The sequence below is a fragment of the Lycorma delicatula genome, chromosome 9, assembly GCF_047948215.1.
Source record: "Lycorma delicatula isolate Av1 chromosome 9, ASM4794821v1, whole genome shotgun sequence".
NCBI lineage: Eukaryota > Metazoa > Arthropoda > Insecta > Hemiptera > Fulgoridae > Lycorma > Lycorma delicatula.
In genome coordinates this window covers 35,400,527-35,425,084 of record NC_134463.1, presented here as the reverse complement: position 1 = coordinate 35,425,084, position 24,558 = coordinate 35,400,527, and the positions used below count along the sequence as shown (strand labels likewise).

General features: G+C 26.5%; 1 protein-coding gene and 1 long non-coding RNA gene across 2 annotated transcripts; one reads left to right on the top strand and one right to left on the bottom strand.

Moving 5' to 3' along the window:
- Positions 1-1,329: 1,329 nt before the first annotated feature.
- On the bottom strand, positions 1,330-23,835 carry LOC142330584 (uncharacterized). The gene is made up of 3 exons (XR_012757813.1): positions 23,398-23,835; positions 3,846-4,356; positions 1,330-1,757 (listed from the first exon to the last, which is right to left on the bottom strand). It is a non-coding gene; the product is annotated as an uncharacterized LOC142330584 (long non-coding RNA).
- Positions 6,851-8,013, top strand: LOC142330582 (methylglutaconyl-CoA hydratase, mitochondrial). Its single transcript, XM_075375969.1, has one exon. The coding sequence runs from the start codon at positions 7,000-7,002 to the stop codon at positions 7,909-7,911; it is 912 nt and encodes a 303-aa protein (XP_075232084.1). The 5' UTR covers positions 6,851-6,999; the 3' UTR covers positions 7,912-8,013.
- Positions 23,836-24,558: the final 723 nt, after the last annotated feature.

Genomic DNA, 24,558 nt, shown 5'->3' with positions numbered 1-24,558 from the left:
TAAATATTCAATGATTTTTATATTGTGAGAGATTGTAAGAATAATAGAACAATAGATTTTTAAGAGGATGCAGATCATGGATCATAAAGATCCAATGCTCTTTGTTACCCTGTTTTATGTTGGTTGGGCATGAGATGTTTTTAACAACAGATTTGTGTTAAGAATATGGTATTTTTATGAATTAGGTAATTTATATTTTACTCTTGATTTTTAACTGTTCAACAAAAAAAAAATTAAAAGGCACCGCAATTAAAATGTGAAAACAATCTAAAATATACTATTGAGAAAATGTTTCTGTATTATTTTATTACTGAATTCAGAATTGTTTAAATGGGTAAAACAATTACAGATGGGCTCAAAACAATTAGATATAAATTACTAAATGCAATGTAACCAAAACTTGTCTTTAATTTTATATTTAATGAAATTTGTTAATGATTTTAGATTGTTTTATATTCTGCTTCCACCAAGTACCTAGTGTAATTGTTCTAATGGTATTCCTATCACATGGTATAAACATAGTTTGGTATTTCAAAAATTTTTATCTGCAAGTACTGTCTTTGCCAAGTTAATATTCTTAAAAATATCTTGAACATAGAAACAATATTTCTATGTCGTTGATTAGTAATTTAATGTTAATGTAAAGATATGAAAAGAAGTTTTTAAACTTTCTGTTATTATTAAAGGTGAATTTTTTTAATTTCAAATATTTGAATTAATGATTTACCAATTAACTTTCCTGTTAGTATAACAATCACATTTATGTGTGCAAACTTATATTTTGTATAGATATGCATGAGTATGCATTCAAATACGTGGTTTTGTTAGGTAGTTTTATGCATAATTATTATTACGATAGTATATTTGCTATTAGTAGTATATTAATATATAATTTCTCTTCCTGGCTTTAAAGATCGAATTGTAGAATTTTTCATGCAGTTAAATTATCATGTATGAAAAGGGTTTTAGTTCTTTTTTTTATATTACTGACTTAAGGTTGCTTATAAATATAAATATCTTTATAATCTGTTATTTTATCATCCTTCCATCAAACCTTTGCACAAATGTTTTCATTAGTTATAAAATAGTATATTTTTTGTCACAGTAGTGACTTAAATTTCATTTGGCATTTATATGATTATTATTATATCTATTATTGAACTGTTATTTACTAATGACTATTTTAAACAATAATATAACGATAAAATAAAGCACAAATTTATATTAATTAATTATAATTAATATTGTAATTATGATATAATAATATAATTGTACATATATTAAAAAGTAATTGTAAAAATAATAAATGATGCTTATTAAAACTTTATTTAACTGTTTATTTTTACCTGACTATTTAATAACTTTACAGCTGAAATACTACATGTTCAATATTAATTTATCATTGCATGTATGTATATTTGGAGCCATAACCACATCTACAAAATGGTTGTAGATGATATGAGATGAGATAACAGCCACTTTTTAGATATCAGCATCCCATGGCATCTTACCAAAAAAAGATGTGAGGAGTTAAGTGGTTTTCTGTTGATTTCTTTACAGACCAAAATATAAGTCATATATTGGCATGCCAGACATACTGATATGCAGATTAGGTTCTAAAAGTGACATTTTCACTCATTTTACTAATGACTGTATAATGGAAAAATATATTTCTCAGAGAAAGATCTCTCTATATGTATAATAAAACTTTTTTAATTCATTGCTCACCTGAATGTGTATGTTTTTCAACTATAAACCTGCATAAAAATTAAAAAGAATATACTTTCATTTTCATAATTATCAAATATCAAAATAGTGCTGACTAATGTTGTTTTACATAATGTACTTAATAAAATGTTTTTTTATATGCATGCATAGAAAACAACTATATCATATTAGAATTAAGTGAAATATATTGCAATAAACTTGGAACTGAAATCGTATCAGTTCAAAACTTAATAGAATGAATAAGAAAAGAGATTACTGATGCTAGATATATAATTTTTAATCAAAAAGAAATCCTTGCTTTTTTCAGAATAAAGGCATATTTACTTGAAGAAACAATAGGGATTGAATATGAGTTTCAACCGAGAAATTATTATTCTGAGAGAAGTAAATGAAATGTAGCCAAAGATAAAGATAACAAAAAGAAGTTAAATTGATGAAATTATTATAACATTCATCAGCTTGCTGTAGAAAATGTAAAGAACTATTAAGTACAATAAAAAAGAAAATTGAAACAAAACAATTTTTTAATGTATGAACAATTTTATTATTTTGTTTTGTTATTTTTGTATAAGTTAGCAACATTCTCATATTTTTTTTTTAATTTCTTGTAAACTTTTTGATTTGTGTTATTTAGTTTTAAAAAAATAATCTAACCCCATTGATGTCCTTTTATGAAGGTTGTATATTCAATGAAACTAATGCTACTTTTCAACATAATCTCTGGCCAAATTTAGGTACTTTTCCCACATTTTTGTGAGCTTTCTTCTAATGGTAAAGGATTGTTGAACTTGAAATGTGTCTGAACCATTATTGATTAGCTCATTGTTGCCAAATTGTGTGCCATATAAAAACACCTTTAGAAGCAAACAAATAAGCAGTCTGGTGGTGCAAGATTGGGACATAAAAGATGGATGTGGCAACACTTCTTAACCCAACATTTGAATAGTTTCCATGTCTTTTGAGCAGTATGGAATTATGTCTTTCCAAGCAGGAGAATTATGCCTTTTGAAAGAGAATCAGGATGTTCTTTCCTTAACACAGATTTCACTTCATTTTCTAGCATGTCAGAATATTAACTGTCAGTTGTATATTGTTCTTCTAAATAATTGCAATAAATTGGACCTTTACAGTCCCAAAACACCATTAGCTGAAGGTTTTGAATTTTTTCTAACAGCCAAACCTAGATCTTTCTATTCCATATTATGAATCCTACACTCATCACAAGTTTTTAAGGGACAGAAAAGTATTACACATTGCTAAAACCCATTCTTTAAGTAATGTACAAATGTAAAGTCAGTTGTATGCAATTTTAAATTGATTCTTAGAACCCACCTTGAACTCGTTTTGCAGTAATTCAGCTTATCATGGACAATGCCAAAATGTTTTAAATTTATCACTTTTTGGAATTCATGCAATACATATTCTTTTGTCAGTTGCTACCATATTTGTAATCCTATAACAGATTTTGTTAGAAATTACGTACTTAATTTTTTTGTATTATTCAACATCAAATCCACAATAACAGTATTTTGTGATAGATTTACAACTTAAATTCAACATTTTGCAAATATAGAGACACAAATTCCAGGTTTATACATGGTAATAATTAACTTGAAACTCACAATTGTAAAGTGTATGATTGATTATTTGTAAAATTATGTAACATTTTCATATGCTTTAAAGGAAGACTACAGTGGTGATGGAAGAGGAAATTATAAAAAATGACATAATTTAGATTCTGAGCAATAATGGAAAAGTGAAGACAAATTATCAGACTTTGAATTAAATTGTTATGAAGAAAATATCATTAACAAAATAAGATGAATAACCATAAAAACAAATCTTATAATATAATTACAAAACTTCTTGGTTCTAAATGGGTAAGTCAAACATATAAAACAATAAAACAGAAGTGTATTTCAAAGTACTTGATGACTGCTTAAAAGACAGTGATTAACATTTACTAGTTTGTTTAACAAAAAAATCTGATATGCAAAATATTTCAGTAGAAATAACAGCAAAATAAACATAGAAGTTGCTATTTTTTACTTACTGCTCTTGTTCAGTACGACAAGAATGTTAGAGAATTTATACAAAAAAATAGAGTATCCACTTACCAACAATTGTGATGTAGGTTAAGAAAATTGTAATTGTAGATTAATAGATGGACACAGGTATTGGAGTTGCAGTTTCATTATTATTACATTTTTAATATGATTTTTCAAACATATATTCTAAATCCATCTGTATTTATGATTTTATGAATCTTTAAGTTTTGATTTCTTTGCATTTTTCATTAATTTACAAGTATACTAATTAAACTATTTCTTATAAATTAAATTGTACAATGACTGAGTCTATTAAGTAAACATGTTTAATTGAATTTTAAGTTCAGGTTTTCCTATAAAACTTTTTATTTATATTTTTGACAATACTTATTAATTGTAGTTTAATCATAAATATGCACATTATTTATCCAGTGAACTTTGAACCTTATTAATATTAAAGCTTCATGAAATGTATTGATTATTTGTGCCCTTGTTCATCGATGTTGTTGCACTCAAACACTGTCGTCAACCTCTTCTCAACATTATAATGTATCTGCTCAAATCAGCCAAGGCTTTGTATCTGAAACAAGAGAGCAAGCGAGTGTCTTGTGAAACCTTGAGAGCATGGATACTATCCATGGTAAAGAAATTTCTTAAGAGCTAAATACTGTGCAAATTTCAAAACAATAGTGATATGTTAATTGCAGAGAGGGATGCAGGGACTATATAATTTATTATTTTGTTATTAGTTATATATGGTGTTTTTACTTCAAATTATTTAAATTTTCTATAATTTCTATTATATTCAATTTTTATATATTCTTTTCCAGTAATATTTGTAGTTTTATTTTATCTTTCATATATATTTTAGTTTGTTGCATAATTTGTTTACTAAATTTACATTATATCAATCTGTTACAGCAATATATTTAACGTTATTTAGTCTTATACTATTATGTTTTAAATATTTTATGCTGTATAAATTAAAGAATTAAAAGTTGCTATTTTTTGATTCCAAGGATGAAAAGAATTAGTGTATTTTAATCTCGACTATCACAATATCCTGACCCTGTAGGGGAAGACACTCTCGATATAGCACATCACCCCCTACATAACTAGGCCATATGGGCTTTACTGAAGATCATCTTCAGAACCGTGGCAAAAAGCATCTCCCAGCCTCGGCACAAGACTATCCTTGAGTTAGCCTAAGAAGAATAGATGCCTATCCTTGTTGTTGACTATCGCAACATCCCAACCCTACAGGGGGAAGACACCCACCTTGTGACGTTACCAGTTGCCACACCAACCCCTCCGTTCTGAGCCCTGAGGGATTTTACTGGAGGTCGTCTTTAGACCCTCTAACTGATTACATCTCACAGTCATCGGTCGGGATGCCACCGATGTAAATGCCTCGGCAGATATTTGCATCAGTGACCCACCGGGTTGGTCTAGTGGTGAACGAGCCTTCGTAAATCAGCTGATTTGGAAGTCGAGAGTTCCAGCGTTCAAGTTTTAGTAAAGGCAGTTACTTTTATACGGATTTGAATACTAGATCGTGGATACCGGTGTTCTTTGGTAGTTAGGTTTCAATTAACCATACATCTCAGGAATGGTCGAACTGGAGACTGTACAAGACTACACTTCATTTACTCTCATACATATCATCCTCTGAAGTATTATCTGAATGGTAATTACCGGAGGCTAAACAGGAAAAAGAAAGTATATATTTGTATCAGTAAAATACAAATCAAATTTTGCCTTAACGTACGCCACAAACTGACATCTTCACATCCAAACTAACTATGCGGCAGCCCGGACACCGCGCCTTGACTATCACAACAGCGTCATCAACAATTTCATGAAGTGAGCATCTGAAAAATTAACTTCTTTTCCCTCCCAGTCAGTGGTTGTTATCAATACGCCATACCATAATTCACTTGTAGAAAAGCCTACTAATTCAGATAAAAGCAAAAGTGGCATGGTTAATTGGTTAGAAAAGAACAATATTCCGTTTAATAAAGCAATGTTAAAACAACATCTGTATGGCATATTTAAATCGCTTAAAAATTAAAATAACATTTTGATGAAATATTTAAAAAAACGAGTATCAGGTTCTACTACTTTCAACTTTCCATCCCGATTTAAATTCGATCGAGATGTATGATTGGTTCTCAAAAGATACGTTAGTAGTTACAACACCATATGACATTATTAATGTCAGATATTAAAAGATTAGCTGAAGGAAAAATAAATGAAATGAATAAGTATGATTGGAAACCATATTGCAAACGTGTAAAAAAAGCTGCGACTGAGAGTAAGAAGATGAAACTACTTGTCGACGAAATAACGGATAAATTTAACATACATCTACATAGTGGTACTGAAAGAGATTGTAATGATGAAGCCAAAGAAGATGGTGACTGGCGTTGGAACTGGACATAAAATGCAAATTTCAAGTAATTGTTAGTAGTAGTACAATCAACAATGAAAACAATCGTACAAAAAATTGAAAATAATAAATTCTAAATATTTTGTAAAAAAACAATTGTACAACAATAATTGTGCATCTAATTTAGTAATTACCGATACAATTTACATTCAAACATAGTTACGTTCTTTAGTTTACCTAAATTAAAATTCTAGTTTTAAAATCGAATCATTAATACTAATTACAAAATAATGAATTATAACTAATAAAACATGGAAACTGCAATAAATTAAATGTGCGTAAATAAAAGTACAACGATTATTATTGTTGTCCTATTAGATGAGAGTGTAAATGTTTTCAGCTTCGGTAGTAATGCAGTATCGGATCTTCTACAATATATTTTCGTTGTACGCACTATACATCAATGTATGTGTGAACTTCGATGTATCGTAAAGTCTCATATCGAGAATCTGACCATTTCGATAACATGTTCAATTAAAATCTGTTGCTTTTCAAGCTTTGAGATAAATATACCGTGTTGTATAGCGTTTTTAAGAAATAAGTTTTACATTCATGGACTCTAGGGACTCTGCGTCGTTGGGCTTATCGTATTCCATAATTGGCAATTTTAGTCCGGCTTTTCCACGTGTAAGTTAATTAAGTTGCCATTAGATAACTGTTATCAATTGCTATGTCATGTTAAAGTGAACTTTGTTTCTTTAGGTTATGTTCAAAGTCCTCTTATGTAAATGATTGTACTTTTTTACAACATAAATTATTTTCATTTTGCTCAAAATGTTTTGTTTGCATCAGTTTTTGAAAAAGTTCAGTTCACCATTATTTAGAAGTAATGATATACCTAAAAAATCGATCCGTTATTTACAAGGATTGAAACAGTCGTTTCCTCAGCAAGAGGTTGTTTTAGATGTACTAGAAAAACCGTATAAAGGCATAACTGTTTTGGGGTTAAATAAAACATCATCGAAAAATTCTTTAAGTAAATCTTTAATTGAACAGTTTAATTTTGTTTTAGAAAACATAGAATGTAGTGAAAGAACCCGTGTTTTAATTTTAAGAAGTTTAGTTCCACGTGTATTTTGCGCCGGTGCGGATTTAAAAGAGAGATTAGAGATGACTCACTCTGAAGTACACCTATTTGTCTCGAAGTTACGATCACTTACAACCGATATAGAAAATTTACCAGTACCTGTAATAGCTGCTATTGATGGTGCTGCTTTAGGCGGCGGTTTGGAAATTGCTTTAGCCTGTGATTTGAGAATTTGCTCGGATAATGTTAAATTGGGACTTGTTGAAACTAAACTCGGTATTATTCCTGGTGCTGGAGGTACGCAAAGATTACCCCGTATTGTAGGCCCTGCCATTGCCAAAGAACTTATATTTACAGGTAGAATAATAAATGGTAGCGAAGCAAAACATTTAGGTATTGTAAATCATGTTGTACAACAAAATGTGGATGGTGATGCAGCGTTTCAAAAATCTTTATTAATAGCACAGGAAATAATACCCAATGGACCACTAGGTGTTCAAATGGCAAAAATAGCTATTAATAAGGGATTAGAAGTTGATATAAACAGTGGTTGTATTATAGAAGAAAACTGTTATGCTAGGGTTATTCCAACAAAGGATAGAATTGAAGGTTTATTAGCATTTAAGGAAAAAAGAAGCCCAAATTATAAAGGAGAGTGAGGTTATATTTAATTATATTTACTTTTATATCAATTAATGTATGTCCTTTGTAAAATTTTATATAAATAAGGTATGAAGATGTAACAATTTTTTTTTAAATTGTAAATCTTATTTTCAGTATGAAATTATAGAAATATATTTTTAAATATAATAATATCTTTATAAAAGTTTTTTTTTTGAAATTTTATTTCTTAACACTCATATGTAATTTGGTAATAAAATAAACGAGAATAATTATTGTTAAAAAAGTAATCATAATATAAATATATAAGAATGAAATAGAAGGAACCAATTCTTTAGGTTCTTAAATTATTAGTAATATGTAATTAGAAATGAGTATTACCTCACTTAAAATTTAACAAATTTTTGTGCTTGTATAATTTTAAAATTATTATGAAAGAATGTTTACTTTTCTTTAATTATTTAAACTGTGTATATACTTATATAACATTTCTTCTTCTTTTTTAAGAAAACATTATTTGATTCTTCCTTTTATCAATAGTTTTCTTTTAATTCTTACATTTTATTTAGTTTATATTTAGTTATAAAAGTTATCTAATTAAATTAGATCAGTAACTGAACAGTTTTATAAATTATTGGATAATTTATTTGAAGTACACCATTTTATTATATTAATCAGATTTTATTACATTTATTCTGTTATTTATTCATTCAGCAACTTTGTCAGTGAATAATAAAATAACTTCTCCAAGAGCCAGTCATCATGTAGTCTCTGAGCTGCCCTGAAGTTTGGTATATATATATTTTTACTTCCTTGTTCTAAGTAAAGGAAGTACTGTGATTGCAAAAAATTTTGGTTTTCAGATTTCAATGGAAATATACATTTTAACTATCCCCGAATCCATTTTTACTAGTTTCGGCGTGATGTCTATACGTACATATGTATCTCGCATAACTCAAAACGATTAGTCATAGGATGTTGAAATTTTGGATTTAGGACTGTTGTAACATCTAGTTGTGCATCTCCCCTTTTAATTACAATAAGGTGAGCCAAAAGTGTCCAAAAAGTCTAAAATCCAAAACAATTTGGATTATGGATTTTTTTTAACTGCAGTAAAAAGCCCTCATTAAGAGCTTTTCAACGACATTTCATAAGTTGTACTTATTTTTATTGGTTCCAGAGTTATAGCGAAATAAAATTTTAATTAATGAAATTTTTGGATCTTACAAGGGAAAGGCACATCATTTTGAATCAGATTTTATCTCCTTTTTTAACTTTTTTTTTTTAAATTTAAACACATTGATTTATTAATAATTAATAACGTATAATTATTTAAAAAAATGTACAATAAATTATAATTCAATAATAATAGTAAGAAAAAAAAATGGAAAAATATCAGAAGTTATTAATGAAATAAAATATTTTGTACTTTTCATTTAAAAAAAAAAAATATGTGTATTTAATTTAATAAGTGAACAAGGAAGTCATGTGGTGTCCACATCAAATTTTTAATACATACAACCATTCATTTTGTAGCATCCAGACTTTTAGGTTTATATAGTAATAAAAATTTAAATAATTGAATCCTAAACTTTATAATGTTTTTTGATTTGAAGGAATTAAAATTGATAGTTTTTATTATTTTGATAAATATAATAATAAGTTTTACGATAAATTTTTAATTTCTGATATTCTTGTTTTTTAATATTATAAATTTCTAATATTTGCTTGTAGAGACTCGTATCTAGGAACTAGTAGAGAGAACTGGAAACGATAGTCATTTATCTGTTACTCCCATTAAACATCTTGCATTTTGATTTTCAATTATAACTTACATTGAAAAATGAAAGTTATTTTTTTAATATCATTATTTTGATGCTGTAATACAAATAATTACATTTAATGTAAAAAGTAATAAATAAAATATATATAAAGAAATGTGAATATGATCTTATCTCTATCTTATAGATTGAAAATATTGGAATTATATGTTTTCAGATCTAACCTTGAAAATGTAAACACGTAAAAACTAGCCAAAAAATTTAAAATTTCTATAGTAAGCTAAATAAATTTGGCTATTTATTATTTCTTTGTTTGAATTTAAATGTGTAAATCTTAATATTTTAGTAATTTTTCTTAACTGTTGTTACTATTATGATGAATATAATATACTGATTTGAAATTTCAACTTTTATTATGACATACTGAATCAGATTGTATAATAAAATCTCTTTTTAAAGAGCTTACTTCAAAATGTTTTTAGTTGTGTTTTCTGCTATCCTGAGTGAACAATAATGATGTTTTCACATTGGCATTGGGTTGTGTTACTGCTTGAATTTTTTCTTTAATTAGGAAAATTGTTAAATTAAAATTATTAAGATTGTAGTTAAGAAAATTTGTATGATTTTGTTGAATTTTGTTCATTCATTTAGTATACTGTTGTCTCCAGCACATATAAAAAAAAGTTAAAAATATTTAGCGTATAAGTGTGTATAAATATTAAAAGAGATCTCTTGAGAAATCTTAATATTTAGGAATGTGATGAAAATAAAACTTAAATAAAAAAAGCTCTTAATTTTAATGCAAATGATAATGCTAATTTTTACTGTTAAAACTTATGGACTGATAAATATGAATATTGAGCCGCCAAAGCTTATGTATTTTACATATTGAAGTTAAAGGAAGTTATTTTATTTATTTTTTTTAATAGTTGCATCAACAATTGAAGTAATTAGCAACTTATCAGTATAATGTAACTGTACCTGTTTGCGTCTTGCACAAACTCAGGCTGACCATTTCTGAGACTTGTGGTTAATTGAAACCCAACCATCAAAGAACACCAATATCCATGATCTGGTAGTATTCAAATCCAAATAAAAGCAACTGGGACTTGTGGCAGGGTCCTGTAACTCAGCTACACTGAGAGCCGGAAAATTGATTCTAGTTAAGCAATATGTTCATCGAATTAGTTAAAGTTCAGTTTTATTATTCTGTTAGGGAGTCCATTTATTGATATAGACATTGATTTGAAAAAAAATAGAGAGTATATTATGCTTTAAATAATTAAACTTTTTACTATTATTACATGACTCGTTTTTAGGACTTTTAATATAAATAAGAAATATTCTTTATATTTCTTATAAAAATATTTAAGAATTATCTTTTTTAGTAATATCAAATATATATTTAATTTATAAATATATTCAAGAAAATATTCTTGGAATATTTTTTTTTTTGTGAACTTGTTCAAGAGAAAAAGGAAAAATAAATGAAAAAAATTGTAAATATTAATAATTACTTCAACTAATTTATTATTTATATTACTACAACAATAACAATAATTAACAAGAAGGTAACATCAACAAGAAAAAATTAATATGTAATATATTTTAGCTTTAAACAACTTTCTTGTTATATATAATAATACAAGTTTTACCTTATACTTTTTTTTAGACTTTTCCAACATATACAGCCATGTGTAAAAAAACATAATAGGACTCTCAAGAGTTTATTTATAACTTTATATAAAGTTGCACATCAGTTATACTACTTATGCATTTACATAAGTAATTAATTTATATGTTTTATTAACAAAAATAGTAATATAGAACACATATATTGTGATAATATATATACTTTTAAACATATTTGCAATTAATTTATTTGAATACAAAATACAGATAAAAGAGTACAATTAGAAATTGAGATGGAATTATACTACCAACAATTAGTTTTTACATCTTTGCAAACTTATTGCAGTCATACCAGGAGAAGTTACATGGATTATTATAGGCAAAGTGTGAATAAGCTAAAGAAAAATAAAATAATGTAGAGCATATTTTTTAAATAGTTTATTCTCTGTCTAACAATTCACATGTAAGCTTTAAATTACTATCTTCTGCACAAAATATATTTCCACAAATAATTTGTTTTTGTTTAAAAAGAGTTTATTTTGTAAGTGTGAGAGATCAGGATAGAGAATATTACTTATTTTTATTTTACTTGTAACACTTACATAACCACGATATAATATTGCTAAAGGCCTTTAAAAAAAATATATTTTTTTAATAATCGTAACTAAAAAATTAAATAAATATACAATCATATTAATATGAATACTGATTATAATTGAATACATGAAAGAGTGCCTAAAATTTGACCTTTAATTTGAAGTTTTGTATATACTTGTTATTTCTATCACTAGATTAGAGGAGGTAATATAATGATGGAATTTGAAAGCTAAGTCTGAATTAGTAATATTTTAAAAACCAGAGACCACTTGTTGCAACACCCTAAGTAGGAAAATCAGCTTATCTCACAGATAGAGGGCAGTGTAAGGAAGTCACATGTTGCTGCCCTTGCAATTTATACTCTCATATTATCTTTAAAGGAAAAAGGAAGAAATGGATACAATCTCTAAAAGAGCTGAATAGACAAAATATTGCTCACGAGAGGTATCCATCGATATGACAACTACTCAGTTTTTATGGGTGATCCTACTAAGCAACTGTTGTGATATCTTTATGATATAATTAACTAGCAATTAAAGCTATCACACCATCTTAGTTAATCCTCCAATCCCCCAAGTATATGACCAACTCAACATGTTCTGGATTCCTTATATAATGTGTTCATCACTCTCCAGAAACGTATGTACAAATGTAATTCAGTTATATTTAGTTGAAATTATTCATCTACTAAATCTAGTGTTCATCAGCAACAACCACCTAACAGGGAATATTATAATGTACATTCAGAATCATATTTATCATTAAGCTTACATTGGTGCAGGCCCTGTATGTGTAGCTAAGGTAGCATAACCACCTTGTGAAGGTGACCTGACACAAGTCGCATGGCTAAGCCATTCTTTATAACAAGCATCCCTTGACAAGCTTGTTAGAAAAAGAGAGGATTGAAGTAGTATCCTGTTGTCCTCATCACCATGCTGTATCTACTGTTATGTACCAGCATTGCAGATTATATTTAGTCTCGAGTAATACCTTCATTTTACTCTGTTCATTGTAGTGACTGATGATATAAAGAAACATCATTGCTCAAAGAAATTAACTCTTAACTAATAATCTTGTAATACGTATATTTTATACACATCACAGCTGTAAGAAAAACTTGGTCACTTAGTGTGAAGCCACTAATTAAACATACCTCTTTCAGTTGAAAAATAATACATATAAACATATTTCTTAATAGAAATATGTAAATTAAATAGTATTCTCATTTTAATAAACATATATTTATTTTATAATATAAAAAACCTATAATTTTTTTTTTTTAATATATAAAAGTTTATAAATGCAAAGAAAAACAATTTTTAACACATCAAGCTGTGACATCTCTGAAAGTTCATAAATCATCATCTTTTGAACTTTTATTACCTCATAAGGTCAACCTTCAGTTTTTAAATGAATTTTTAAAACATAAAAGAAACCTTCATAGAAACAAGCAATGAGCCATATTGTATATTATACCATTTAAAACTTCATCTGTAGTTAATTGATTTTTAAAAAAAGAAAAAAAAAATTATGATTAAAATTGCTGAACTTCTCCAAATAAAATCATGTAAAAATATGGTCTTCTTTTTATTTCTGTTTAGCTTCCGAAACTACCATAAGGTATTACTTCAGAGGATGAAATGTATGAATGTAAATGAAGTGTTATAGTCTTGTACAGTCTCAGATCGACCATTCCTGAGATAAGTGGTTAATTGAAACCCAACCATCAAAGAACACTGGTATACACAACCTGGCACTTAAATCCAGATAAAAGTAATTGTCTTTACTAGGATGTGAACCTTAGAACTCTTGACTTCAAAATCAGCTGATTTGCGATGATGAGTTCGCCTTTTAACCAACTCAATAGGTCATAAAAATATGGTATAGGTAAAGATAAAATGCTGACCTCCATGGCGCGAGTGGTAGCATCTCGGCCTTTCATCCAGAGGTCTCGGGTTCGAATCCTGGTCAGGCATGGCATTTTCACATGCTACAGAAATTGTCATTCATCTCATCCTCTGAAGCAATACCTAACATTGGTCCCGGAGGTTAAAAAAAGAAAATCAGGTAAAGATAAAATAGTTAAGTATATGATTTTTAACTATTATAACTAAGCCCACATTTACTGTAGCGCTTTAGACCAAGTTCACAAGTATTAGGTGGTGCTAGATTAAGGAAGATAAAGATTAAAAGTAACCTGACATGAAACTGGCATATTCATTCTCAAGAACCAAATATTTTATGCCAGGCTTCAATAGAAAAGTGACATATGGGAGTTATTGCTTTCTATTTTTTAAGAGCTCGCATTTTGCTGCATGTCAGTATGCTAAGTCCTCCAAAATTCAGGTGAAATTTGACAGTTAAAACAACTATCTCTTCACTACAGTTATGGATTGTACAATGAAAATCATTTCTTTCAGAGAAACCAACTCTGATTACTGTATACAGTCCTCATATGCTTTATGTGGGTGGCCATTAAAAGAAAGACTAGATGCGATGCAGCAACAAATAATTGTGCATCTTTCTTTATGAAACAATCCATTATATTATACAGTCTTTAGTCAATAGTGGAAATAGAAACAAGTATAAATTTTGGCTATAACTAAATAAACAGTAATTAGGAATTCTGAACACCACATAACTTCTGAGATTGTCAATTTGATCAATAATAATTGCAACAACTAATCTTAATGAGGAATTCTGTTTGATAAGGAAAAATGAAAAAAAAAACACTTTATTACAATGAGTAATGCTTTCAGGTGTGTAAACAAAGTTGAATTGTAGTTGCTTGATTACAATAGCATTCAAGCTTCAACAAAAACTTAGTTCATTTAAACAATTATAATGTATGAGTATTAAAATTACTGTTATTGTAAAAGGATATCGGAGACATTTTGATAAAATAGCTTTTAAATTCATATGTATTATGATGTGATTTATTCTTTGGATAAATTTTTGTGATTGTATTAGAAGTCCAATAACATGGCACATTTTTACTAACTGGAGGTATTAATGAAATACAGTAGAATATAAATTTTATAAGTCCATAAGAAATCTGTCATCTGGTATACCAGACAACAGTTAAGTGTTGCATTATAAAAGTCATTAGTTTTATAATACGGTGGCAAAACAAATTGTTAATTTTTAAATAGTTTTCTCTCTCCTCTCTGAAAAATTTAATTTTTATTGCTTACTTCTGCACTGGGTAATTTAATTATTATTTTTAGATTAAAAGTAAAGGTTACTGTAAGCTGCAAAGTTTAATTCTATCTTTAACATTAAAAAAGTATTTTATGCTTTCACATTCCATCTTAACTTTTCAACTCTAAAAAATATCAAAATAATACACCTTTGTACAACAACTATGTTATACAATTACATAGAAATATATTTAATTATTATTGATTTTTTTTATATTTATCACAGTTCTTTAATTTCTTATATTAAAATATATTTATTCATTCATCTATTATTATGAACTATTAGAAGTAGAGATATATAGTACAGTATTAATTACTGAATTTAAGTAATGTTTATGGCATTATTAATTAAAATGTCTTCCAACTACAATTTTCTTTTTTATGTAATATAAAGACTAAAATGAAATACAAGTTTATACATTATACCAAGTAGTAAATATATTTATACACAATGCTACCCTGGTTTGAAATATATCTAATTTAAATTTACTTTATTATCAATTTGTAGGTTTTATTGATCATTGATATTAATCAAGATTACATTACATCGTAAAATTCTACAGTTTTGCTTGAAATTGAATCATATTTCTTTTTATTTACTATTTATTGTGAGGAATGTTTAATCAGCATTTCCACTCTGCTCAAAAATTGTATTTAACCATACAAGCAGAATAATAAACTTGATTTATCTTTATTGTAAATGAATTTTAACATATTACATTACATTAATTGCACATTTTATCTCATTACACAAATATATTTATGAGAACTTAGTAAAAGAAAAATTGGTGAAACAAAAGTAACTGCAGTCTAATGATATAAGTATATAATTAAAATGTTAAACAAAAAGCATAACCAAAACATTTCTGAGATGTAACAGTACATTAAAAATTGAATAATACTTGTACATTGGGCTACTAGGCTATATGCACATTGTCATATGATAATCACTCAATTTTAAATAATATCAGAAACTAATTAAACTTTTTACAGCAATTTCTAATTATCTGAAAAATTATGTAATGTGTGAGCAGACTTTTTGTCAAGTCAAACTGTAGTATTACTCAAATGAATTTCATTTTGTGTAGTGTCGATTAGATAAAAGTACTTGCAAATGGAACCATATTATTAAATAAAAAAATATGAAGTGGCAAGAGAATTCAAATATAAACAGGAATTTTCATGTTTTGTTATTATAATGAGGGAAAGGTACAAATGACTCACTGGACAAACATTTGGTTGTCTGAACTTGTCATTTATAGTATTAGACGCTGCTTCCCTCCTCCCTGTAATATGTAGTGGAAAAATTCCAGTGAACTCTTTTTACAATTTTTGATAAAATGAAGGGGTCATTTCAACTCAGATTTACACCAGATAAAAACAAAATCTTTGGGAATGGAAATCTTTCTCTCTCGGTTCAGGGTTTATGAATGATACAAGCCATTCAGACAGTCAGGTGAGTTGAAAATGAATTGTATACCCATTAGTCATGTCTTCCCATTACAGTTTTTTTTTTTATATAGTTTAATACTTTATACCACGTAATAAATATATTTATACACAATGTTACCCTGTTTGAAATATATCTAATTGGTTATGTGAACTAATGGTAAAGGAATATGACAATGAAATTCAAGTTAAAATATGTTATTCCAAAATAATGACAGAATAGAAAAAAAGTAACAAGCTAGTCAGACAAATAAATATGGTAATAGTATTTGTAATGAAACAAGTGAATATATTTACAAAGATAATGGTTACTGTTTTCTTTAAATTTAAACTAGAAAATGGCCAGAAGATAACTGAAGAGCTGTTAACATTATAATACAAACTGATATGACATAGTCTGAAACTGCAGATCCCTTGCACAGAAATACAAGTGTTAACCCTCTGCATCATTCTGACACAAACATATTACAAAATAGGTACAGTAACAATTTATCATTGATCTGAAAAACAGGTTTTTCAAATTTGTGTGTGGGTTACCTGCTATGATGCTACTGACCATCATGCCAACCATTGCCTATTTCGCATGGAATTTTTGTTTTACAAAGTTAAATAATAGTTTTTAATATACTTTTCAAATCAAATGACAGTATTTTACATTATTTTCTTTGCAATCAATCTGAATTTTTTTAAAAATCTGAAAAAGTGGAAGTCCAAATTACTTAAGTTTTTAAGACAAGTTTTAATTAGGAGACAGAATTAATCAGACCTAACCAACAGATAACGTTTAAATGGGGCTATCTTAAATGTAACAATCATTTAGTAAAAGTTGGCAAACTGTAATACAAAGTTGACTAGTTTACTGGGGTTTTTTTTTTTTACTACATTCTAACATTTGTATCATCCTATGGTCATTTATGTGGGAGCTTTAAAATTTTAAGATTAATAAAACAAAACAATCAACATTGATGGTAGTTATGAATTCATAAAATTGTATGTTTTTTGGCCTATCAAAATGTGCAATCAGGTTGCAAAGTACAATGTTAATGTAATGATTGAAATGAAGATGGAAAAATGATGTGAAATGAAACATATTGGTAGAAGAATCAAAAGCATTCTTGGTGATTCTTAATAATTACCAATAACTTGAAAAAGCATATAAATGATGAGATTACAAAAATTCAACTTTAAATTACTGGATGTTTTTAGAAAAATTCTTGGTAATATCTCCACCAAAATTTATACAATAACGTGATAGATATCATGCAAGTTATGTTGTTGCCATGATATGCACATCTACATTCTGAAACTGTGACAGGTAATTTGCTGGGAAAATTCAGACAAAGACCTTTTTTTAGTAATCCCCATACGCATTATAAACAGAGTTTTGCAAGCAATATCTGTTAAAAAATTAAATAAATTCTTGGATAGTAAGCAATTGTTAGTGATGATGAATTAAGAAGTCAAGAATCAACAATTTCAATCAGTGGTTTTGTGAACTAATGGTGAAGAAATATGACAAAGTATTTTGAAGGTTGTGTTAGTCAAATGTCTCAGTATAATAACTAGTGGTATGTACTGAAGTAGAAAACTGTAGGTGTATGTTTAATAAATAAATAAAAATATGAAAATGCAATATTTTCAAACTTAAAAGTTCTATTAACAAATGATCTTTACTTTAAATAAAGCCCACAAATTAATAATAAGGAATGTATAAAGCAGATAACTCAATCAATTTATGTAGAGTACAAATATAACTGAATGGTAAAGATTTAAAATAAAACTAATGAAAAGTACTTCTTGGTTGGAAGACAATGTTTATATTAACTGTATTATTTTTAACTTATTATATCTAATATTGTATCTACTTTTAACAACAACAATTACATGAAATCAACTACTGTAATAACAACAATGGTCCATTATGTAATTAATACTCACCAAATTACCACTATAACTACTAATACCACTACATCTACTACTATTAATAATAATATACATATATATAAATATTAATGAAGAAATTTTGGCATTTAATTGATACTGTTACTTTTATATTTGCATGTTATTAATACTTCTATGGTTAACTATTAAAATAACAAATAAGAAATTACTACGCAAAGTAGAACACAATGTAATTCAAATTACAGTTTTTAATTTCTAAAATGTTATTTAAATCTGATGAATTACATACTCTTAAAAATTATAAAAGATTCCATGAACAGACATGATTTATATATCTCTGTGGTATGATAATGGTACAATATCCAGTACCATGTTTATAACAAAAGGCAGTATCCACTTATTCAATTACATTATGATACAGCGTTTGGAATAGTGGAAGCCTAACTGTATTTTTTAAATAGTTAAATTAATATTGAGAATAAATATAAGAGGCATGAAAAAATAATCATTTGATTAACTGAATCAAGCTAAATGGTTAAAATGTTCAAATGAAGACTAGTTTTAGGTTTTTCCAAGATATAAATAAAAATGAAGTCCTGGGTAAGATGGTTAACAGCAGCGCTAACAACCTGATGGTTTACACAATGCTTGGTAATGCCTACTTAGGTGTAACTGAATAAAAGCCAATAGCTATTTAATAAACTATTATAAGCATTGTTGAATAATAATATCTGTTATCAATTAGTAATATTAGGATTTAAAGAACAATAAATAATAATCTTTTTTTTTAAATTAATTTATCGTGTGCATACATTTAGGTTAAAAACTTTAATTATTGATCCACTAAAAAAAAAAAAAAAAATTACCATAACTTGCACAGTGAAATTTGTTCTACTGGAAATTTATAAAATATTAACCTCAATAAAAATAATCTTTCTTTTTTAACATAAAAATGATAACATTCTTAATAAAACTTGGCGTTGTGGGTTAAATAAATTTATCTCTCATGAAAGTAAATAAGAAAATAATTAATATACAGCTCATTTTTATTTTAATTAATTTTAAGGTTTAAAATTTTTAACAATTATTGGTTTTAGTTTGTGTAAGTTTTTGGCTTATATGTAGAATAATATATCAAAGCAACTCCAATTATGCAAAAATTGATTTATTAAAGGGCAGTTTTTCCATTAAAGCATAACAGAATTTTAATGCATGAAACCTAAAACTAAAATTTTACTTTCACAATAGTAAAACTCTAAAATTAAATATACTTTGCATGCATTTTTGAAAAATTAAATGAAATAATTCCAAGAATGTGATAATATACCAGTAGGCTAGTTCAAGTGACTTTAACCTTTTATGAAATAAATAAAGTAATAAGCATTTGAGATAGCATGAGGAAAATTAATATCAATTCATGAAACACTACAGGAACACTTAACAATGTACCACAAGAGTTTTCAAGTATATATTACTTAATCTAATATAATATTTAATTATAGTACTATATAATGTAATCTCCAAAAACTATAAATGCATTTTGTTTAACAAAAAATATAGATTAATTTTAAATATTTATATTGCATTGTTTAATTTTCATTGGAAGATAAAAAATTCAGTGACAGATTTGAAAAAAATCTGAAGTTTTTAAATACTGATTAGAGTAACTTTATTTTAAGGTGAAAGTTGTAAAAGTTTTACCTGCAGTTGAGCTAGATTTACTCAATGATAAGCTTATTCAGAGACTGTGACTAGAAGCAATGAATATTATCAAAATTTTAGATGTAGTGATGATTGAATTGGGTTCTGAATGATATTTGTTACAAGGTGTTTTCAGATATATGCAGTTTAAATTCTGTTTATTCATTTAAAATGTAGGTTTTATGTCTTTTTATATATTTCAGTTTTTTTTTTAAATATGTCTAGTTTGCATTATTTATTTATTATTAATATGTAACACTAGCTAAAAAAAATCGTAAAAAAGTTTTGTACTATCAATATAGGAAATACAAAATTTAAACCAAACCCACTCATAAAACACACTATAAACAATAAAGATCTTTCAAATACCAGTACCTCATCCAACTCTACATTCTGTTGATCCAGCAGCAATCTATGAAGAAATATAATGTAAAATGAAAGGTAGCATAGGCAGAGGTAAAACTTTTATTAACTATAATAATAAGATATATGTTTTTGATTTTTAAAAGTTTATTATAACACAGTTTGTCATGGATATAAAATTCAAAATATTTAACATTTTCATGATTTTTTATTTCTTGATTGATGTCTGGCATGAACTAAATGACTCTAATGATTTATTAGTCTTTATTGATTTATTACTTTTGTTAAAGAGTTCTTGTATATTTTTTAATGTAAAAGTTTACCAAATGTCTTATATGATACCAAACTATGTAACATGTCTGTCCATGGTGATTTTAAATTCAAATTACTTTAATTTTTTAAAAACGAGTACAAGGAAGAATATTACAAATACAACCTAATGGAATACAAGAAAATAAATTGATCAACTGTTATTTATTGAAAAATATTCTAATAAACACAGTAGTTTCATTACTTTAAGAAATAAGAAACATCATTTGGTCTCGGTATTTTATAATTTTTTTTTAATCCAAAGCTTAAGTTAAGTATCAAGTAAGCAGAAAAATTGAATTACAGATCAGCTTATTAATTTATGAAAAACAATTATTTAGTTACGTTTTGTGGAATTTAAATGTAAATCATATATGTTGTATTTTTTTTTATTAAATTCTACTCATAACAAAGATGTTCTCTTTGTTAAAATTAACAATTTAAGTAATTAATTTAGTAACTAAATAACAATTATTTACATACTTTTATTTTGCACTGACTGGCAACAATTATGCTTTTCATATGTAAATTATTAATGATTATAAAATGACAAAAAATATGAAATATTTTAACAGCTTTTTAAGAAATACATTATGTTCACAACTCATTTTGTTTTCTATACCAAAATTAAATGTAGAAAGTGCAGTAGTTGTAAAAAGAGTAATTTCACAGTGAATTATGGTACTCAGGCTGTCCTTGACTTTCAAACTTACACATTATTATGTCTCTTTAGATAATATAAAACCTAGTTGAAAATGGACATTTTAATGAACAGATTAAAATTGCCATAGGATGAATATGTGTATATATAAATTATTTTCCCCTTAAGATTTAGCATTTTAATGTCTGATTCTTATCTTATCTGATGATCTTATTCTTATATTATGATGAATTAATAATTCAAACTAAAAACCTGAACAAAATGGTAAAGATGAATAAAATAAAACTGAAACGGAACGAATCAAAATATTGTTGGTTAAAATTCTTGAAAAAGCATATCACACTTTATCACATTTTCTTTCAAAATTAATGAAGACATGTAAACATAATGAAGCTTGCAAGTTAGCTAAATTACTAAAAAGGATTTTACTTTGCTACCAGGTTTTTTATGATGCACAAAACAATGAAAAGAAAACAATTTTCCCTGGACAGTTTTTAAAAAAATGCAAAATCTGTAATTTCATCCTTCTCATAATTATTCATTTTACTTGGCTTGGCTTCTAGGTATGAGTTAGTGTTGAGCAGGTGCGGTGGGGGTATTAGAATTAACTGCAAAATGGTTCATTCCCATCACCATTAAAAGACAAATTAAGAGAAGCTTTTGATCCCTGCCTGCAGAAAGCCACAATTGCATGAATGCATGGCTATATGTTGTACCAATCTGCTATAGTTCCCTAATCTGCATCCAAAATATCCCTGTAATCTGTACAAAGACTATGCTTATAAACCTAGACTTACTGCAAGTATATAATACTATACTTTCTGTTAGTTAAATTAATTTATTACAAATTATTAATTCAGAATGGAACCCTTGTTTTAACATAGAAGTACATTCCTCAACTTTTTTAATATTTAATTTACGAATAGCAATTCAGAAAAAAAATTATGTTCTGTAAGAATTTTTTTAAAATGATGAATAACATTTTATTCATAATACACATTACACATAACAGTACTTGGATGTTGTTTAGTAATTAAATGTTCATTCATCTCCCTCAAATTTATAATATTTTTTTTATTATTATAAAGTACATTTTATACCTTTATCTTAAATTTTGTTTTGTATTTTGTGTCTGTTATTTAAATCTTGTTTTTATTTATTATTTTATGAACTACATCATAAGTTTTGTATTATTAAAAATATACATTTTCAAAATACAGAGAAATGTCTAAGTACGTAAAATATGATATAACAAAGAACATTTTTTTTTTTACATTTTAAACATAATCCTATTCTAATTTGTACCTGGATTCTGATAAACAAAAACAGAACTGTAAATTAACAATTCATGAACTGATAAGCAAAAACATAGAGAGCTTTTGTTCTGTAAGGGTAGATGCCATGCAATTATTATTAGAACTGTCATTTTTTAACTTTTGAAATTTGGTGATTATATTAATTTCCATTTTCATAGGAAATTTAAGTAATTATAATTAATGTACTCTTTTGAGTATTGAATATCTGATTTTATCACAGAATGACGGTGGAAATGTGTTTTATCACACATAATGATAGGAATATTTTTTTTATACATTATATTCTTATATTCTTTTCATTTTATATATCAAATATTATGTAGATTATAAATTATATATGGATCATTTTTATTCTTTTGATTAAAAAACTTAAGAAGTAGTAGTAATAATAAAAATTACAAAATTATAAGGGTTGAAATTAGAAATAAAGTTCCCACATTTGGTAAGCTGGCTCATAAATTTACTTTCAAGTATTACTTCAATAGACACCTAAACCCTTTAACACAAATTTAAATAACATTCACCACATTTTAAAATTATATCTTTTATTTTTAAAAAAATAATCACCTTTATATAACCTACTAAAATATTAAAAATATGTTATCATACTGACCGAGTTTAAGCCCCAACCAGTTGGAAAGTATGCAGTTTGTTAATACTGTATGGGGAAGTACTGTATGCGTTAATAATATTTTACTGAAACTGTCTTAGTAACTGCTGTTTAACTGACTGAAATCCACTGCTGTGCATGTAATTAATCAAGATTTGAATAATTTCTTCAGTATAAATAGAATAATTAATACTGGTAATACATCACATGCATGTATATCTTGCTTATCCCCTTCATTCCAACTATTCGAGGCTTGTTCTGAGACAGTACTGTAAAAGAATTTACTTCATTTTCTCACTATATATACTATATGTTATTAAATGACCACTTTTTTTTATTTCCTCAAAAATAAATAAAGAAAAATGGAACTTATTCTAAACACAATAATAGTATAATTATTACTAATATCAAAATATGAAAAAGAAAGAGATAATAATAATAAAAAAGTAATTCTAACAAGATTAATTTGAGCATAAATTATACAAAATAATTTAAATCTTTTATAATACTACATAAAATGATTTTTTGTATATTTGCAAAATTACATTACATGAAACTAATAGAAATAGCTAATAACTTATTACTAATATTATTACATGAATTTTTATAATCCATTTTATAGATGAATAATTAACATAAAAATATACAAATTTAACAATCATGTTAAATATTATTTATAATAATAATTTTTTTTAAATCCCTAGATTTCATATAAAACAAAGTAATCTATAAATAATATATACTTTACAATGATAATGATAATAATAATGAGATCTATCTACACTTATAATGTACATACAAAATTATATTTAAAAAAATGTTATAAACATTTTATGAAGAAGGGATTCCTAAAAATATTAATTTTTATACGGATATTAATAATATAATCCAGAATGAAGTAGTAGAATAACAGCAAAAAGGAAAGAAGATATTTATTTCCATGGGATTGGAACTTCACAGGTAAAAAGAAATTGGTTAAGTAGTAAAGTTTATATGGTTTTAAAATGATTCAGACCATTCTTAATAATCTTTCTTTTTTTACAGAAAGATTGACAATGAGGAGTTAAATACTGAGGTAAGAGAATCAAAATTTGGATGAAATAAAAGCATGGATGAAACAAACAAGATATTAAGATTTGGTAGAAGTTCCATGCAGAAAAGAAA

Coding starts and splice junctions, on each gene's coding strand:
- LOC142330582 (XM_075375969.1), top strand. CDS start 7,000: ATGTTTTGTTTGCATCAGTTTTTGAAAAAGTTCAGTTCACCATTATTT.